This window comes from Mizuhopecten yessoensis, unplaced genomic scaffold (genome assembly GCF_002113885.1).
Source record: "Mizuhopecten yessoensis strain PY_sf001 unplaced genomic scaffold, ASM211388v2 scaffold8745, whole genome shotgun sequence".
NCBI lineage: Eukaryota > Metazoa > Mollusca > Bivalvia > Pectinida > Pectinidae > Mizuhopecten > Mizuhopecten yessoensis.
The window spans coordinates 1063877-1083860 of record NW_018407700.1 but is presented as its reverse complement, the minus strand read 5'-3'; the positions used below and the strand labels follow the sequence as shown (position 1 = coordinate 1083860).

General features: G+C 36.6%; 2 protein-coding genes and 1 non-coding gene across 3 annotated transcripts in view; 1 reads left to right on the top strand and 2 right to left on the bottom strand.

Moving 5' to 3' along the window:
• Positions 1-9617, bottom strand: part of LOC110456442 (activating signal cointegrator 1 complex subunit 3-like) — a 356696-nt gene extending 347079 nt beyond the window's left edge. The window contains exons 1-15 of the mRNA XM_021507214.1: positions 9564-9617; positions 8545-8821; positions 7682-8102; positions 7112-7262; positions 6885-7002; positions 5816-5871; positions 5547-5674; positions 5071-5212; positions 4556-4681; positions 4013-4213; positions 3472-3612; positions 2365-2529; positions 1884-2040; positions 1390-1481; positions 445-579 (exon numbers count right to left, since the gene is read on the bottom strand). Coding sequence (XP_021362889.1) covers positions 445-579; positions 1390-1481; positions 1884-2040; positions 2365-2529; positions 3472-3612; positions 4013-4213; positions 4556-4681; positions 5071-5212; positions 5547-5674; positions 5816-5871; positions 6885-7002; positions 7112-7262; positions 7682-8102; positions 8545-8788 — 2277 coding nt within the window. The 5' untranslated portion in view covers positions 8789-8821; positions 9564-9617. The remainder of the gene's footprint in view (positions 1-444; positions 580-1389; positions 1482-1883; positions 2041-2364; positions 2530-3471; positions 3613-4012; positions 4214-4555; positions 4682-5070; positions 5213-5546; positions 5675-5815; positions 5872-6884; positions 7003-7111; positions 7263-7681; positions 8103-8544; positions 8822-9563) is intronic.
• A 92-nt stretch (positions 9618-9709) lies between these two features.
• Trnan-guu lies at positions 9710-9783 on the top strand. The gene has a single exon. It is a non-coding gene; the product is annotated as a tRNA-Asn (tRNA).
• A 3868-nt stretch (positions 9784-13651) lies between these two features.
• LOC110456406 (IST1 homolog) lies at positions 13652-18848 on the bottom strand. Its single transcript, XM_021507136.1, has 3 exons — positions 18437-18848; positions 16856-17366; positions 13652-15800 (listed from the first exon to the last, which is right to left on the bottom strand). Exons 1-3 carry the CDS (start codon positions 18703-18705, stop codon positions 15477-15479), a joined length of 1104 nt encoding a protein of 367 aa, XP_021362811.1. The 5' UTR covers positions 18706-18848; the 3' UTR covers positions 13652-15476.
• Between the last annotated feature and the right edge of the window lie 1136 nt (positions 18849-19984).

Below are 19984 nucleotides of genomic sequence, written 5' to 3'. Positions count from 1 at the left end.
TACTGGATTGTGTGGTCTGATACTTACAGATTTCAGAGCATCTCCGTACTGGATTGTTCTGTACTTACAGCCTTCAGAGCATCCCCTTACTGGATTGTGTGGTCTGATACTTACAGCCTTCAGAGCATCCCCGTACTGGATTGTGTGGTCTGATACTTACCGCCTTCAGAGCATCCCCGTACTGGATTGTGTGGTCTGATACTTACAGATTTCAGAGCATCTCCGTACTGGATTGTTCTGATACTTACAGCCTTCAGAGCATCTCCGTACTGGATTGTNCGTCTCCTTACTTGATACTGTGGTCCGACATTTACACTTTTAAGGGCATCCCCGTACTGGATTGTTCTGATACTTACAGCCTTCAGAGCATCCCCGTACTGGATTGTTCTGATACTTACCGCCTTCAGAGCATCCTCGTACTGGATTGTGTGGTCTGATACTTACCGATTTCAGAGCATCTCCGTACTGGATTGAGCGGTCAGGCACAAAGAAGCCACTGTCACCGTTGTTTTTTGCCATTTCATTGAGGACACTGGCCGTCCTGACAGTGTCATTCCGGGCGTGGACAAACACCATTGTCTGTAAGGTAAGTACAACTATAAAACTAAAAGATGCTCTAAGAGTTAATGCATTTTCAAACAAGAGGCCCATGGGCCTAAATGGTCACCTGACTACAAAGACTGAGCAGGGAGAATGGTAACTTTTCAACTTTCAATGGAATATTCTATGAATTTGTTTTCCATGATGGTAGTTTTGGTCAGCAGTGGGTAACTATTTGTCAGTAAAGCTATCAGAAAGCATTTAAAGCTAAATCTGAATAGATTTCTCCTTTTAAGGCCCCGTCCTGCTGTCATCGGTGGTTAAACCTGCCTCATTTATATAAGAAATGATTGTTTCTAAATGTTATTTCAAACTGAAATTGTTGTAATCTACTTTTGGCATTAACGAGTAGTGTTTAAAAGCAGGATTTTAGGTAATTTCCTTTCTTTGGGGCGCTGCCCTCTCTATCCCTCAGGGGTCGAACCAGCCTCATTTATTCAAGAAACCCAGCCTCATTTATTCAAGAAACGATTGTCCTCGTCCCCCCCCTCCCCCACCTAATGATATTTCAGATCATATTTGGTTGCAATATCCATTTAGGCGTTAAAGAGGAATAGCATTTTAAAGCAAATTTATAGCTAAGTTCCACTTTCAAGGCCCCGAAACATCCCCACCAATTTTTAGCTTAGTACTTTCATGTTCATCAATTAAACCACACCTTTAATTAAAAAATTTAACTGTTTTTTTCTTTTCATATATGCAGACAACAACAATCTGACATGAGCCTTGTTTACCACTGATTGATAGAGAACATTTTGTTTGATAATTTTATCAGTAACAGTAACTTACCTGATAACCTTTCCTGACTTGTTCCAGGACTTTTTCGTAACAGACTGTATTCATATCCTGTAGTTGTTGCATCTTGTTGGTAGATTTGATTCCTGTACAAAAAAAACAGATATCACTCACAATAACTTTAGATTATCAAAGTGTTGTGGAGAACACACTTTTACAGCGCAGCTTCAACAGATATGCTCAATTTTTATAAAAATGATATGGTTTTATATTTTCCCATATTGATAATTGAATAAAAATATTAACAATTTATGGGCATGTCCAAATCCTTTAACATTACCTGGTCAGATCAATATAGCAACTAGTACAGTAAACAGTTGACCATCTGTATACTTGCCAACTTGTTTTAATTTCTATGGGGGAGTGTACAAGATCTGTTTGTGTATCCCATGTGTACAGGTTTTTTTCTTTAGCAAGTCACTTTTTCACTGGTTAATCAAGGTACAAGCATTCAACATCCATCAATAAAATAATGTATATTTCCTCACCAATGAAAGTCTGCCCAAGAGGTACGGGTCTGAAACGGCCATCAAAGAAGAAGAGTCCCAGGTACGGGTTAACATGAAGGAAGCGCGCCACATCTAGGTAGTTAGGGAGAGTGGCAGATAGACCAATGATACGAATCATGTTCTGTGTACTCTCCACCTGTATAAAAGGAGGTAAAGAGAGATTGCTACAGTGTTCTACATAAAATATCATTTATATTCAGAAGAATTTTCCCAAATTGAAAACTAATAAAAAAATTAATGACAATTCCATAGTTTTAAACTTAGTGTCTGGAATGACAAGTTCAACTCAATTGCTTTTAAAACACCAGTAATATCAAAATAAACACACAAAACAAAAAGTATAATTTTAACTTAAAGTTGTAAGTGTTGGTTAATTGAATAAAATCTAAGTGATATGTACTTATTTTATCAAAATACTGCCTATATCCTTGGGATATTTAACCTATTCTATTGTGATCACCTGTCTTAGTGTCCTGGCGACCAGACTCTCTATGACAGCCCCTCTGTCGTCATGGAGAAGGTGCACTTCGTCAATGATGAGGAGTTTGACAAGCTGAGCCAAGGCCACATCCCCGGTACTCTTCCTTGTCACCACATCCCACTTCTCCGGGGTCGTCACTAACATCTACAGGGACAAAAGGTCAAGGGCAAACAGATGATTACCAAAAATTAGTGTTTTTTTATCATTTATATTAATTAATATTTTAAACTCAGTTTTTCATTCCTTCATAGTTTTGAAAATTTTATTGATTCAATCTAAAATGTACCAAATCACATGCAGTTGTTAAAATACAACCTTAAAAGCAAAATTGCAGAAAATGCTGTCACCTATATATGGTGCTAACACACACTAGGTGACATTTTGACTGTACATAAGTATGTGCATTAGAATAAAAACATTTCACATATTTATTTCCATACAGTTGTTGACTTTTCAGCGTTTTGTTTTACCTAGTTTTAAAGCCAAATACAGACTGCTTCACTTGGCTAAAAAGCACTTTATTTATTCTTTATGAAGAATCTATCATTAGTGATAGTATGAGATGCATGGAGAGAGGCAACCTCAGAGAGTTTGGAAATTGTTTCCAGTACAAGGCTTGCCAGAGCAGCAGATCTAGAGGGAGATACAGATTTTTCCATCTCACATCTTAACAAAATACAAATAACTCAGTTCATATGTAATAACAAAAGCACATATTCATTCCACCAATTAATAAAACAGAGACATCTCATTCAGGGTAAAACAGGAAATTGGTCTGTCAAAGGTGTGAGAATGCTTAGCTTCTTATCCTACCTGGTTAACGGTTAACTGCCACTGTACCTGATATTTCAGTTATAATATATACTGTACCTGTGTTTTCAGTATCAACATATACTGTACCTGTGTTTTCAGTATCAACATATACTGTACCTGTGTTTTCAGCATCAACATATACTGTACCTGTGTTTTCAGCAACAACATATACTGTACCTGTGTTTTCAGTATCAACATATACTGTGCCTGTGTTTTCAGCATCAACATATACTGTACCTGTACCTGTGTTTTCAGTATCAACATATACTGTACCTGTGTTTTCAGTATCTCTGCCTTGGTCAGCTGCATGTCTCCTGTGAGTTCCCGAACAGCAATCCCCAATGACTCGAGACGATTCCCAAAGTTCCGAACCATCTCAGCAGCTAGTGCCTTCATAGGGGCTACATACACTATCTGTATCACAAAGATTCTTCATCATTTTTAGTCAGTAAAACTTGTCTTTTCCAAAAACTAAAGGAACCAAACTTTACCTTCAGAATAGACAAGTGTTTTATACAGAAATAGTATGACCTGTATTTGGTCACCTAGCTGAAGATCTGGTTTTACACCTGACAAGCATTATCATTAACCAGAATTTTAGAAGGCATGAAATTGTTAATACCAAAGTAATAAACACCAGCAAAATGTAACTTTCTGTAATTGCTATTCATGGCCACCACATGTACCCAGATATCAACCAGAGAAAGATTATGAGGCCTAGAAGAATGGTGGAAAGAATGTAGCTAGGCATACTGAATTTAAAATGTTGACAACTTTTCAATTTTCTTTGCTTTGAGTGCCTTTAAATGCTAACCTTGAATTCATCCTTCTTGATCACTCCCTGGGAGATATGCTGTTTGAGTTCATGGAGGACGGTCAACATGGCGATGTTTGTTTTACCCGCGCCTGTTGGGGCACAGATCAACAGGTTCTCGTTGGTCTTATAGGCTGCCTCAAACACCATAGACTGGATACGATTGAGGGTCACCGTACCCTTAAAGGCCATCTGTGCTATCTGTATTCAATAATTTATATTTTTAATGGGATGTCATTAGTCATTCCTGTGAAATCATAAATGTATGATTATCATTCAAAAAACCTTTATTTTTTTATTTAGTGAAACAACATGGAGGTAATCCTATTATCAGCATATTCATGCTCAAATTGTCAAACCTTTAGCTTTATCTTCTACAAGCATAGAATATATAAATTCATTGTTATCAAGAGCAATCAAAAGGCCACACAAATAGAACATACAATATCATATTCCAATTGTATAAAGCATAACAGCATTTTTTTTGAAATTTTCATAACAATGATTTTTTAAAATGAACTTGACACAACATGAAGTGCCTACCTCATCAAGATCGGCAACAGGAACTCTCGTGTTGCCTACAGTGAGAGATGTAGCCTCTGTGTGAGGAATGTGGACCTCCTCGTAAAGTTTGTGGGTCGACCGATGGAAGGAATCGGGAAGTGCCAACTAATATCAGACAATAAACAATGTCATTAGTGTCAATACATATATATTATTCTGTCATTACAGGTACGTTAATTTGTCAATTGAACTCATTTGAGATGAATACCCTTCTTACTTAAACAAAACAAAAATTCAGTAACAACCCTACAGAGTTCTTATCATATTCCTTACACAACTCAAACACCAACCAAATCAATAAAAAAAATCCTTAACAAGTCATGATCAAGTAAGAATATTTTACTGATTGTAAAGGATATGAATGCCACAAGGATGGTCTTCATACTAGAAGACTATCTGCACTAGCAAATCTTTATATTTTACCTTAGGAACAATCCTTAAAACCAACATGCAAGGTCAAAAGGCAATTGATGATTATAAGGATGAATACAAACCTTGACCCCTCCCACAAAGGCTGAGGACTGCCGAGCCTCCTCCATCGAGTCATGCACATTGGGGTATCTCTCCCTGGCCTGGGGTCGGAAGGATCGGTCAGAAAACAAAGGGGCCATCACTGCAGACTTAAGGGCTGCCTCCCTAATCATGGATATAAACCACAAATGTTTTAACTATACTGTAAAAGTGCTAGCCCCAATAAGACATCTAGAGTGTATGACTAGGTTTAATTTTGAGCCCTGAAAGATACCTTCAGGAAGTCGTCAATTTTCACTCGCCAAAGTGGCCTTCATGAACTACTTTTTCCAACATTTCCTTGTCCTCTTTATATATACTCAACGGTAATACATGCACATCTGTAATTATTATAGCATCAAATCAATTAATAAATTGATGAGATTATGATTTAATGGCAAATTGTTTGAAGAATATTAAGTGAAACAAGTTTTGTGTAGCACTGTTTTTGTATGCTGACCTCTGACTGCGTAGTTCCTGAGGATTAAAGCTGATACCCTCCCCTTCCTCCTCCTGCCAACCTCCCTTCTTGTCGAAGCGCTTCTCGTCTCTCCTCAGCTGTTTCATTAGTTTCCTCTCTTGCTCAGTCTATTAGTGTAAACAAGAATGGTCAATAAAACAAACATTAGTCATAGAATTTTTGTCATCAAAATGTTAGTAGCTATCTATGATAATATTAGTGTTGAAAGCCCCCCAGATTTCCTGTGAACAAAGGGAGGTAACACTTACCTGGACGATGACTTGACAGCCATAAGCAGGCTTGTTTCCTCCATCACCTTTTTTCCCTGGAAGTGAAAAATTATTAAGCTTGCATTTATTTTGTTTTATACCATAATGAAATCATATTTCTATTTCAAATTCTCTGTAAGTAATGAAAATCCTATTAAAAGTCATAAAATTCATAATCTCTGTTATTCCATCAATTACTTCATGAGTAAATAAGAGTATTTTTCCGAAACAAACTTTCTGACAATTTTCAAAGTAAATACATTCAAATGGCAAAAAACATACCACTTGGCATTAAATTTACGGGTAAGCTACATTTATCTTGAGTTTTCTGAATTTCACACTTTCTTTAAGAGAATAAACCGAATATTATCATAAAAACATACTTAAGCAATAAAACATGTATAAGAATGTGTAATGAAGGTGACCAGTTATTAATCAATTAATCCAGTGTAACATAAGCACAATTAGGGGGCCTGGTGATAAGGGGTCTCTTGTTTGACATATACGACCCTAAGAGGGTCTGGTGATAAGGGGACTCTTGTTTGACATATACGACCCTAAGAGGGTCTGGTGATAAGGGGACTCTTGTTTGACATATACGACCCTAAGAGGGTCTGGTGATAAGGGGTCTCTTGTTTGACATATACGACCCTAAGAGGGTCTGGTGATAAGGGGTCTCTTGTTTGACATATACGACCCTAAGAGGGTCTGGTGATAAGGGGTCTCTTGTTTGACATATACGACCCTAAGAGGGTCTGGTGATAAGGGGTCTCTTGTTTGACATATACGACCCTAAGAGGGTCTGGTGATAAGGGGTCTCTTGTTTGACATATACGACCCTAAGAGGGTCTGGTGATAAGGGGTCTCTTGTTTGACATATACGACCCTAAGAGGGTCTGGTGATAAGGGGTCTCTTGTTTGACATATACGACCCTAAGAGGGTCTGGTGATAAGGGGTCTCTTGTTTGATATATACGACCCTTAGAGGGTCTGGTAAAGGTGTGTCTCCAGTACGTTTAAAGGGTCAGATGAGGGATGACCTGGGGAGCAGGTATTACATGTAACTTACGTGCACCATTAGGTCTGGTTGAGGGGTCAGAGGTCAGAGAACTTTGTATGACCACTTTTCTGTTCTGCAGCAAATTTTCTATCAGCTCAAATCGATCAAATCCAAGAAGTTCAAATAACTATAAAACAGATAAAGAAGGATTACAAAGTCATTCAATTATGTTTGACAAAATGAAGAATCGAAGATCTGACTGGAAACACAAGTATTGAGTTCTCCACAAAACTTACATCATTCTGTAGTTCTTGGTCAGTCTTAGAGGATATGAGTACATCAAAAATAGTGGAGCTGATGTCCTCTGTTGTCATCCCCAAGGCCGAGTCACCAGTCGGGTAGTACTTCTTAACCTCTCGCTGCAGCCATCCAGCATCATATTGTGAACTGGTTTAAGATTGGTAAGTATTTTAAATCTGATGACAATTTTATAAAGCATACAAATGTATGAAAACACTTTTGTCAGAAAAGACAAAAGTAACAATATAGCCAGCAAAATACATGTATAATTGACATTTAAACTTATTGTGTTGGTTTGTATATTGTAATAGCTATATACCAATATACTGATCCTTTCACTTTGACTACTGTAATGTAACTTGGTTGGCAAATTTCCCTAACAATAACACCAGAACATAAATGACACCAAATGTATTGCCATATTATTATTGATGTTGCTTTTCACATACAAGATTTGCCAACCAATGTTACAATCACACAGACTAGGTGAAAAGATGCATTGATATAATTTCAGAGTAGTTGGTACTGATACTTATCAATGGTAATTTCATTGGACTGAATTTTACCTGTCAGTCTGTGATGCATTTCCTTTCAACTTTTGAGCTGGTCTATTGTCCGAGTATTTCAGATCTAAGTCCCGATGGTTAGCTTCGTCACTGTCAGACTCTGAACTGGACAAATATTCTGCTGATGCCATTAAACAAGAAAATTTTATATTCTGTCCAAATTCCTTCACTGAAGCCTCTCCTTCAGCCTCCTCCCTCATCTGGTTGTCCATTAATAATGCTGCATCCTCAGGCATCCAGGAGACTATTTTTCTGACAATGGCACAGGCTTTGGAAGCAGCTGAAGCTGGAAACGGTCCAAAAATGTTCCTCAGTTTGTTAGCCTCTTTGCTGCTCACTGTGTCCATAGTGGCTGTCTTAAACAGGCCAAACAGGAAGGCTGCAGCACCTTCAACTGTCTCCAAGGAAGCCTCCTGCCCAACTACACAAGCGACAAAGTGTTAATAGGGCAGATTCTTTTCATAGTGGAATGATTGTAGTTTAACAATAAAGCATTACAGTAAAAACATACATGCTGATATTTGCAATTTGTATAAACTCAAAACCATGGACAGTGTTTTTACAATAATATTATTTACTTTTGTTACTTGGGCTTCATCATCAATTCATTCTTTTGGGGAAATTTAGGATGTTTTATTTCATTTACATGCTTCATTAAAAAAATGTGATTGTTCGACATAACAGTATAGATATACATGATATATTTTCGGTTGAAAATTTGTTGTTTCAGGTTATTATGAAAAATATATTTATAGGATAATACTGTGCTGATTGATGTGTTTTAATATTTTGTTAAAAGAACTGTTAGGCCGTATCATAGCACTGAGTACATATGCCTATGAATGATTTGATGAGGATATTACCTATGTTCCTGGCACAATAAGATAAGTCCTTCAGTGCAGCCTTTATATCCGACCCTGAAGCATCCACCTCCTTCCTGATCTGAGTACAAAGTGTGTTCCATGACTGACTGTTACTCTGTTTTTCTGCCACTAGGTGTCTTTTCTGTTGAAGATCACTCTGCTGAATGCCAGTTGCATGCTCTGGGGATGCACTAAGGCCAGAAAAGGCCCTGATGGCCCCCGTCAGACGAGGAAGATTACTCATCACTCGTTATCAGTTCACCATGTATAAACTGGGCTGCCATACAAAAAAGAAATACATGTTCATGAAATGTAGTAAAATTATGCATTTTTACAATGATATAGCAGTATCATATTTGCCTTACATGCGTCCATGCCCTCTCAACATTTTGTATTCAACTACATACACATTATATCAGATGACACAGTCTTGCAATCTGACTATTTTCCAAGGTTTTAGAAAAAACGAAAAAAGAGAGCAAATTGTAATATTTGATCCTACTCGATAACAATTTTGATTTTGCAATCTGATATGAAAATGTTAAAAATGAGTTTCGAGTGTGACTCCTGCATCGTATTAAGTCAGAGAAATAACCCTAAAGTCAGATACATCTGTGCATTACCTCAAGATACAAGTGAATGGAGGGAGAGAATGTTTCCAACCTGTTACAGTAATGATTAGAGAAAGGGATGGGATAGCCTGCACGATTTCTTTCACATCATTTCACTGAATTATGCGTTGTTATAGTGCCCTTTCCAATAAAAACATGTATGCAAATAACTGGTGAGTGTGTGAGGAGATGGGGGAGATGCACAACTGTACATTGACCTGATACAAACACACGTGGAAACCTTGTGTTTGCATGTTTGGATCTCCTAAAACTCAACTGTTAGATTTTACACACATGAAAACCGCGGGAAACTGGTGTCAGCTACTGCTGGCAAAAGTATGACTATTCTAATGCAATTTAGATATAAAGAAAAGACTCTAATTGATATCCACATCTTTTTAGACCTACTTTCGATTGGCCGTATGAGAATTTCGATTCGCTTTCACAATCGTCAGTCACCGGAAGTATCTACCGGAAGCATGTGTTAGCTGTCAGACTGAAAAATCTGTATCATCCATGTTCTTAAATTTTGTTGACATCTGTTTATACATCAAGTCTCCGTGGCGCAATTGGTTAGCGCGTTCGGCTGTTAACCGAAAGGTTGGTGGTTCAAGCCCACCCGGGGACGGTACATTTTTTGATATATTTTATTTCATCAGTGGTATCAAAAGATAATTCATCATAATAAATATAAAATGTCAACCGTTCAGAAATTATTTCCATTAAGACAATAAGAAAACAATGTGATGCGTGTTACACTGTACTCGTGTAGTATAATCTTTACCAATATGCTAATGATCAGGAACTTGTCTATAGAGTTCTCTCCATATAGTGGTCGGTAGAAGAAATAACGAAATATAGCTGCTGGGTCATATGAACACCATTTTATATACATTGTCAACGCAGTAAGGTTATAAATTAGACGAAATGAACAAACAATTTATCTAAATCGTACATTTGAACTAATAAATGCAACTTTTTAAAGGTATGCTTTGAAAAAAAATCGGCTAAAGCATCATTTGCAAAATAATTGTATCAGAGCTTATCACAATGTATGGTGGTAATCAGCCAAGTTCACTTCAGCGTGTCTTGCAAACGGTTCCCGGTCAAGAGGCGCGGTGAACCATGTTGAGGACTGGAGTCTGAACTGTTTCGGTACCTTTCTTTAGACGCTTTTCGGGCCATTTTGTCGGAAAATACCAGAAGTGCTTCAAATTCTAACTGAACGTTTTTCTTTTTTCCTTAATCTTGCGCTGATATTCCTATCCAGAATTTCTTTGTTTTCCTGATGTTAACGAGCAGTTTTATCATTCTTCAACTCGAACATAACACGAACTCTAATTAATATAAGAAATTGGTTAAAAGAAGCGTTGTCCAGCTTCCACATTCTACTGTTTTTAAGTAGTTATTTTTGGTCTCTCCTTTTTTCATAAACCGAAATTGATCTTCTGCACCAGGGTTCCACTACACATCCCTGGCTGCACGTCTTGCAACGCGCACGGTCGGACATAAATATCTTTTGGTGGAGTTTCTCCAGGCACCCATATCGTCATGGCCTTATATAGTTGCTGCTGTTGTCGAGAGAATGTTAGTTCTCATTAAATAGAAGTGTTATGTGTACAAATAGTTTCCATACACACACATGTAGACGTAGCTCTCCTTCCGAAGCTTTACACAATTTGAAAACGTCTGCCTAGAGAGTAGTACATATCACAGGTACCTGGGAATGTGTTACACCTATATTTGGACTTATACCACGAAATTAGATTATACACGGAATTAGATCTAAGACCGTGCTTAAACTAAGGCCTCAAGAGTAATTTTACACGTTTGGAGGATTTAGATCGACTGTCGGTAAAAATGTCATCCCCAATGATAATATATAGAAGTGTGGAAAGCTCTCGATGTCGAGAAATCGACCCCACCCAACTTTCTTGCATCAAAAATCACATTTCTATTTGTTGTACGAAAAAATGCTTGGTACCGTTGGAAAGATAGATATTTTTTCTTTCTCGGACTTCCTATATGCACGCCAAACGTATTCTCCTTCCGTGGACATGATTTCCGTTTCCTCCAAAAACACACGCCATTTCAGAGTTTCAAAGTTTTTCGCAGTCAGACTGACACTTTTTTAAACATTAATGAGGTTGACGTCAACGCGTACTGAAACATGCAGTGTTGGTTGGTTTAGCCAGAGACGTATACTCTCTGGTTTAGCGAAAAAATGGCTGCACTTCCAACCAATCACACCACAGTTGGGGGTGGCATTTTTACCAAATGTGTAAAATTACTCTAAACACCTAAGTATAGGTCCAAATATAGCTGTAACAAATTCTCAGGTCCCTGTGCTACATATCCTTCGAACAACTGCCCTTTATTCTAGTGTACAACTCCGTCCGTTGCACCGTTCACCAATTCAACACAGCATGCAGACAAAGAATAATGGAAGTTTCTGATGACGGTAGAAGTCAAACCGCTCTGTTGACTTGACCCGTTACAAATGTTAAAACCAGATGGACAATGCAGTACTTCAGATGCCTGATAAAAAAAAGATGTACAGAAACTACACGTACAGCAAACTCAGAAACTGTCTTCCTATGTCGAATCACATCTCCCTTAATACCTAACCATCACAGCTTCACTCGTCATCCATTGTTGCACCGTCTTATTTTTTAATTACATACCGAAAATGTCTAAAAGTACAAGTTTTTCATCTAGCCCAGTCTCCGCGTGCCCCACACCCGATTTCCGCATGGTTCCACAGCTAGGCGTCTTCTGTCCTTCTTTTTCCATTGATTTTTAAAGAGGATCATTTGCATATCGGTTATGAACCAAACAAAGATCTGGCAGAAACCTGACCATCAGTAGAGACATACATACATGCCAGAATACATTGAGACCAATCTCAATTTTCACGGCAAAAAGTCTATCTTACTCAACTTAATTAATGAAATAAAGCACAAAATCTTTAAGTAAGGAACTTTGTTTTGGCTTTGGCAGGTTTGTTTTTGTATGTATTGAATATGATTATATATATTTAATAGCACAAAGTTTACAAAACAAAATATCACATAGTTGAGATATACTGAAGAAGCAGATTTAACTTTAAATTTCGTTAGACAGACCACTATTCATAGCAGCCACTGACAACTGATGTACAATTTAAACTTTGAACTATGTATTAAGATGGGTTTGTAAAAATAAGGATAATGGTTGTCTATGTTCATTTACATTTGAACTTCTTAATAATGTAACAGAATCTTGAAACATGCATTTAACAAGAGGACAGAAAAAAATCAGCTGTGAAAGTGAAGAAAACTGTGTTCAGCATTTGAACTTTTAAATTACATATTTCAGCATTCAGAACAAAGACTTTTTCCATCTTCTTCATGACATGCCCCTTATATATTTACCGGTCGATCTCTTTACTTTCGTAGTGAAATTATATTTGTAAAGAAACACTTAGCCGGACAAAGTATTAATCAAAGTTTCTAGCAATGAACTAACCTTATAAACATGACAGGAAACATGTTTTGTGCTAATTCTACTGACAGTGTGAGGTATCAACTTCACGGGTAATTTTGATGCTGAAGCCAACACCGTCGCGTAGTGGTTGAATGTCAGGCATTCTGTAGTATCACGGAAATTTCTGCCATCAGTAATTGTCACATATACTCATGGACAGTAGTTGAGTTGGGCTACACTACTTTCTCAGTCGCCTCTGGTAGTTCTTATACAATACCTACCGGCCCTATTCGGTATACCTAGATGTATTTTGACCTCTACGAAATGTTCCTTTGGAGAGTTTCTCTCACATGGTACAGCCTCAGTCAAATGCTACACAGGGTATGTGGATGAGACAACAGGGTTGCTATTGTGTTCTGGTTGTTTAATCCCTTTATTATAATGGATTAAGTGTTGTCTGGAATATGTATGATGATTTTGTGCAGTGGTATGGCACTGTAAATTAGCCAATTGTAATACAGACCTATAACAAACCAATACACTAAATACACACTAAGCTGAAGCTCAGCTTGTTTCATATTTAAACATATACTGCAAGTCCCTTAATAAATCCTGCCAGAGGAAATTGCATTAATAAGACTATGAACGCAAATGGATCAGTTACCAGTTACGATTTTGAAACTCTTCCTCCTGCCCACATAACGGAGACCAGAGACCAAAATCATAAATCGCAAACATTGATCAGATGATGTTGGGCTGTTCCAGGAATGTTGTTTACCCTAGTGAAGTAGTAGATATTGCAGATATTATTGAATACATATAAGGATCACTAATCCAATATTTCTAGTTATACTTGGAATGGCAGTTTAATTTACAGAGTTTGTGCCCTATTAAACTTGAACTGGTGGTGATTAATAGAGGAGTGTTTTAAGTTACATGTACATGTAATTGGCAGTTTATTTTATAGAGACTTTATGTCTACAATGTTTGTACAGGGAACGTAATAAAAATAAATATAAACAAGTCATCTAGAGTAACTGCTGATATTTATTTTATAGAAGACATATTGTTTTGGTTTTGTTTCTTAAACAAATATATGCAGTTTAGATTAACAAAAGAAATCTGTATTGAACAATTCAACATGAACACCCAGCAGACTTCATCAATCATGCAATACGGATGAAACAACATGTGTTTAAACTGACATGACTGTTCAATAACTTCCATAAATCACCAGATGTATTAGGGCTGAAACAATATTAATACATTTTTATGTCAAATCATATTGGGATAATTCCTTGTGTATCATATACAATTGTTTTATTTGCTTGTATCATGATACACTATCAAGACTGAAATTGTTGACCAATCTCTTATTAAATACTGAAAAAGTGTAACAGTTTTTGAATCTTCCAGTAGAATGTGGCCCACTCTGCAGTCATATACCCAAAAGTACTAAAAATCATATTAAAATGTATTTAGTTAGTACATGTATTTACTATTTAAAACTATGACAGAACAATATAAATATTCCTTATGACTTTTTAAGCAGATATGTGTATCATGATACATATAGTAGTGTAAGCATCCTACATTCATATGAATCGTGAGGTATACATACCGGTATGTATTAAGTATGCAATATGTTAATAAAGTTGACTATTTGTATATGTTGTAACTTATAAACTTATAAAATAGCAATATAAACCAACAACTTTGTTTTTGAAGATTCATACATTTTAATTATAACAGTGGAAAAAGGATTGCACCCACATTTTACAGTTTGAATTAGGAACTGAACATAAACTTAGTAGATTCAATTTTCAACTCAACAAAATAAAACGTTCTGTCAAATTGTTGACAGTACAAATTAATATCAGAGTTTTTTGTACATTTTTAATTAGTTTACACAATTTATATGTCCACATAAACATGCATTAATGAATCACATTTTAACTTAAAGCATTTCTTCATTACCATTTTACCTATAGTAAATAGACGCAATGTACCTAAACATATACTACATATATTGTACTATATCACTAACAGTATGGCCTTCTTGCATTAATCATCAAAACATAAATAAATTATACAAGTATTCAAATGATGGTAAGGAGCAGTCAAGATCTGTCTATAGAAACTACTAGTAATGGACAAAAGTGTATAATAATCTAACGGTTACCTTCTCCTGGTTGACAGACACACAGACCACTGAGTGTAAAACATTAATATACATGTACAGTAACAAGGTTATGCCTTGCATTTCAACAACCATACAGCTAATCACCAGATCTTTAACTTTTATTACTTTATTTCCTATTCCAACAAGTTTTGTAATTAAGATAATAAAGTTTATTTTTGATCAGAAAAAAATAAGCTCTTCCCTATCTATGAACCTCCACATCAATATTTACACAAAAGGAGGTACCACATTTACAGATATAGAACCTGTTTCATTGTTTTATAAAATCATTGTCAGTCAAAATCAGCTATTTCATTTTTCCCTTTAACAAATAAATTATATATAAACCTTACAATGCCAGCTGAATAAAGTATGTAATGCTAATGACTTTTCACCAAAGTTGATAAAAGTTTTTCAATCTAAGTCTTGATATTTGTCTTTTTAGATTAACATGCAAAATGTAGGGCTATTTTAAACTGATGTTTATACATAGTACACTTATCACAATCACACATAAATTAATTAATTTTTGTCATCTTATAACTTACTTTTGTAGTATAAAGTCACAAGACTAGGAAAATTGTACACAATACAATGCTTGTATACTATGTAAGTAAACATTTCAAAGTCCTTAACTGTTATCATTGTGTTATGTAAAAGTAATAAAAAAACGTTCACTTCTTCTTTTTCAACTGTTCAAATCTTCTCGTCAAATCATCAAAATCAACATCGTCTCCTCCGGCAGAACTTGTCCCCACGGAGTGTCCCGGATCTGGTAGTGAGTTGGTTGGAACTGTCGGCAGCTCAGGAAATCCATCTTTGAATCCGGGAGGAGGGGGCTGTTGATGGGGAGGCTGGGTGGGGCCAGAGTTCTGAAGCCGTTTCTTAGGATCCTCTCCTAACCAGTTATCATAGTCAGAGCTCTGTGGGGGTGGGTAGGCAGGGGTATCTACACCAGCTGATGGGGGTGCCTGGGGTAAGGGTGGGGGCTGCTTTCCCTGAAAAAACACAGAAATATATACAGTTTGGAAATAAATAAAAATTCTAATCAAAATGTATAGACATAGAATAATAAATCATTGCAGCAATTGTTGCTTTCATAGAACTTCAACAAATATTATGTCTCAAATAAATATTTTAAAATTTATATAAATAATCTATTTGACACATTAGAATATTTGTGAGGACAAACTTAAGCAAATGGGATTAAAGAATCTAAGCACCAGTTAAACATAACACCAAAAGTTGTCTATCAGACAGAAACGCCATTATAAGTTGACAATTAAAGCTGACTCTACACCAAGTTGTCAAACCCAACATGACACTGCAAGTTGATCATGAAAGCCTGACATGACAGCTGGGCTCTAAAAAAAAAACTTGTCTGACATGTAAATGCACTTGTCTGAGTTTTCAATAACATTAAAGCTGTTGATAGATGTAAATACCAGCTGACTGGAGTTCAACACCATCTGTAGGCGTTATTGTGGTCAACTCTACCAGATTGATCTACTTTAAATACCAATTCCTTAAATGCTATTATTTTAAAGCTATAACTGGATTTTTCGTTATATATGAATGTCAAAGAAAAATGTGGCAAGTTCTTTGTTAAACTACCTTTTGTTATACTTTTCTCAAATAAGAATCCTGGAAATTACAACTGGTAATTATTTCTGTACAATACAAATATAGGATATAGACCTCTTTAGGTTTTACTTTTGTTTGTCATTGGCTCCTGCACTAAATCTGAATTTTATCGACCAATTTTTTTTAACAACAAGCTGTGTGTCACCTAAAATGCGTCCTTACATATATAGCGTACGCCAAAATTCACTTGTCCTCTAGCAGAGATGATGGGCAAGAAACACTTGTTCGATAAGAATTTGAAGCTGTATAAACAATCGGACAAGTGTAATTCTAGATATTGAGCCCTGCATGACCAGATCACAAGTTGACAAGAAATGACATCCAAAATAACAAACATGACATTAAACTGCAGGTTGACAAACTCACAACATGTAAACCGCAAGTACATATGTATAAGCATTGTTCTCACCTGTTGGGGAGGGTACATCATTGCCTGATTTGGGGGAGGATACTGTTGCTGTGGGGGAGGATACTGTTGCTGTGGGGGAGGATATTGTTGTTGTTGGGGAGGGGGGTAGGATGCTGATTGTGGCTCCAATACGCCCATCCCTCCACTTCCACCACCACCTCCTCCACCACCCTTCTTCTCTCCCAAGTCAATCAGAAAATTCTCGGCACTGAACATCTCGTCCTGTGCCATTATTGACGGGTCAGGCTCAAATGGCACATTGTAGGTCCGGGCAATCTCAATCATGTAACGTTCTACAAGAATCTTGGGCGGGGCCTCTACACCTAATTTATGCATGACCTTTTCACTAACATTATTAAGTTCATTTGTTCGGCAGGCTTGAGCAAACTCTTTTCCATATTTTGCTGTGAATTGGTCGGACACATTTTTCAGTTCTAGTATATCAGCCTGAAGTCGAGGCGCGGCCCAGATTATGCTGGCAATGGACTCCTCAAGCCCCGAGTCCAATTCTCTGTAAAAGAAGACAAAGTACCCATTTTAATCTGTAACTTTAATCTATCTTAATAGAATTTAAAATGTAAACGTACCTGACCTGTATTTCATAGTATACGTATAACCTTCATATATTTTCAGATTCTGACAATGAAGATGTCATTTTAAATATATTATGTCAGAAAATCTCATTGTCGTGTAACATGTCTCAAAAATCCAGCTCCAGACTCTTGGAGGGTAATATAGATGTCAGGTCATTTCGCCAAAAATCCCATTCACCTCAGTTGTTTTGCACTAGCTAGGTTGTATGATAACATTTTTAGGGCGAACCTTTTTTAGGTCTGTCAAGTAGCGTATGATTAATACAATCTTATTTGAAGCTTTCCCAAGTATCATTTGACTCTATATATTTGTATATGGTTGACCAGATCTGTACAGAGCATACACCTGCACGAGATTTCTCCAACAACACATTTGTTCGTGAAACATGAAAACTGTAACAGTAAGTTTTTTAATAATTAAAAACATTTAAACAGATATATTTTAACTTGAAAATATATATTTTTATCAGGGCGAACAACCTTGGTTGAACTGGATTTAGAGCTAAAAGACCCATATATACTGTATAGTGTGAACAGGGTTAAAGGCAAAGTGACCGAATCCGGTAATTTACTTTACATTCGGAATCAGATTCATCAGTACATTAAGTTTTCAATTCCTGTTTGTGTTCAAAACAAACTTAGCCTTTACTTGTACATACTGCGAGTATAAATTTGGAACAGTTTTGTCATCCGAATTTCTTACCCTCTAAGCATCCGCAGCTGGACATTATTTGTACAAAGTGTAAGTGTACCATAGACTATATATATGTGTCCATATCCATACCTAAAAGTATGTTGGTTACATCATATAACTTACAGTTATAATAAACAGCAACATCAATATACGGCAGAAATATGCATAACATGCACATGTCTCATATACAGAGCCAACTTTGCAGATAATACATATGTTTACGTTCTTATGCGTATGGACCTGAAAATGAAAGCAAAGACGACGACATTTTGTTTCACTTTTACACATGCATACTTTTGAGTCTGTATCAGTCCAAATCTGGCTAGTAGAAGGTCACAATACATCTCGAGTAGTTCCATTGCCTCGACAAGATAATCTTCGCGGATAATATGTTCCACTCTGATCCTGGCCCGATCATCTTTTGCAGCTGAAATGTAATCTGCGATTTCTTTCCTGGCCTTTGCAGCGAGTTCGGTTTTTTTCTTTTCCAATAATTTCAAGCGATTGACGGTCAGTCGCAGATTGGTTTTAAGCTTGCTGTAATTTGCGCCGCTACTAAACATGGTTGGTGTTACAGTGGGATGTGACTCTGATGTGAAATGTTCTTTTAAATCAGCAGCGAGTCATCAACCGATCGAGTCACACGACCATGAGCGATGTCTATTTGTTTGGGTGTTGACGTCATACACTTCCTGCTGTATTGAGAAAAAGATTTAGTTGGCTGCTGATTGGTTAAAAATGTATTTCTTTTTTCGTTTCCTGCGAAATTTAAATATCTTATACTATATCGTTGACTCTAAAATATTTCAACTATGCATATTTTCTGCCGATATTGATCGTATATCCCCAAATATTCGCCAACATACTGAAAGTGTCCATTTCAGAGTACAGTGACGTTATATCAAGGTTATGTTTAGGTACTGTACATAGAGAATATCATACATGACGTAATGCATTAGTGCAGGCAAATTCGCCATGCACCCAAATTCGCCACCCTGTGACAAAAATGCCATATGACGTCATAATACATAAGATGTGACGTAAATAACGTCACCATAGTCTTCAACACAGTTAAAGCCTTCAAAGTTGACAAGAACAGGTATAAGAAGGGAAAAGCTATACTTTTAATCAAAACAGTTATGAAATATCTTGTAACACAGAGAGTCAGACGTATAATACAACGAATCTGAAAAATTTGGTCTGTGCGAAAAACATCTCGTCAACTAATCCAGGGACCTATATACTGTCCCTGACTAAACTCATTAATCTGAGGCCAGTTGGTTGTTATTTAGTGTAAATTTATTTCATACACATGAAAATACCCATATCTTAACGCTAATTGCAGTTAATGCAAGTAATTTGTTTTCTACAAGTGTACTTTGGTACATGTACAATGTACTGACGATCTACTGCGTATTTATGGAACCAGAGACGTATAATATTAATACGTCTCTGATGGAACTGACGATCGGAAAGATCAGCGATTTGATAATTCGTCAGTTTCCAATTTTCATGCAAAGTGTATTTAGAATACAATCAACCAGTATCTTTTTAAAAGTATTGTTTGAATCTTACGTTCAACAATCTTACAACACTTAAATTAAAATACCATCTAGAAATGTTCTAGATTTATATCTGAAAGGAATTTGTTGTCGGCCTGAAAGTACTGCTGTACAATCGCATGCTGATTGTACGTAGAGACCGACAGTTACCAAAGACTGATTTTTACATGAAAAAGTAAGTACATTCATTTACAACACCTGGCCGGGCAGTCTTTGTTGAATAAGTTTAGACTATCGGAGACGTACATGTGACAAATTATCCAAAATTTTCGTGGGGGGG

What these genes read in the sequence shown, in the direction of transcription:
- LOC110456406 (XM_021507136.1), bottom strand. Translation starts at nt 18,705, where the DNA reads ATGTTTAGTAGCGGCGCAAATTACAGCAAGCTTAAAACCAATCTGCGA. An exon ending in GGACTGATACAGACTCAAAA is followed by an intron (nt 17,367 to 18,436) that starts GTATGCATGTGT and finishes CTTCTTTTACAG; the next exon opens with AGAATTGGACTCGGGGCTTG. An exon ending in TGATGTACCCTCCCCAACAG is followed by an intron (nt 15,801 to 16,855) that starts GTGAGAACAATG and finishes GTGTTTTTTCAG; the next exon opens with GGAAAGCAGCCCCCACCCTT.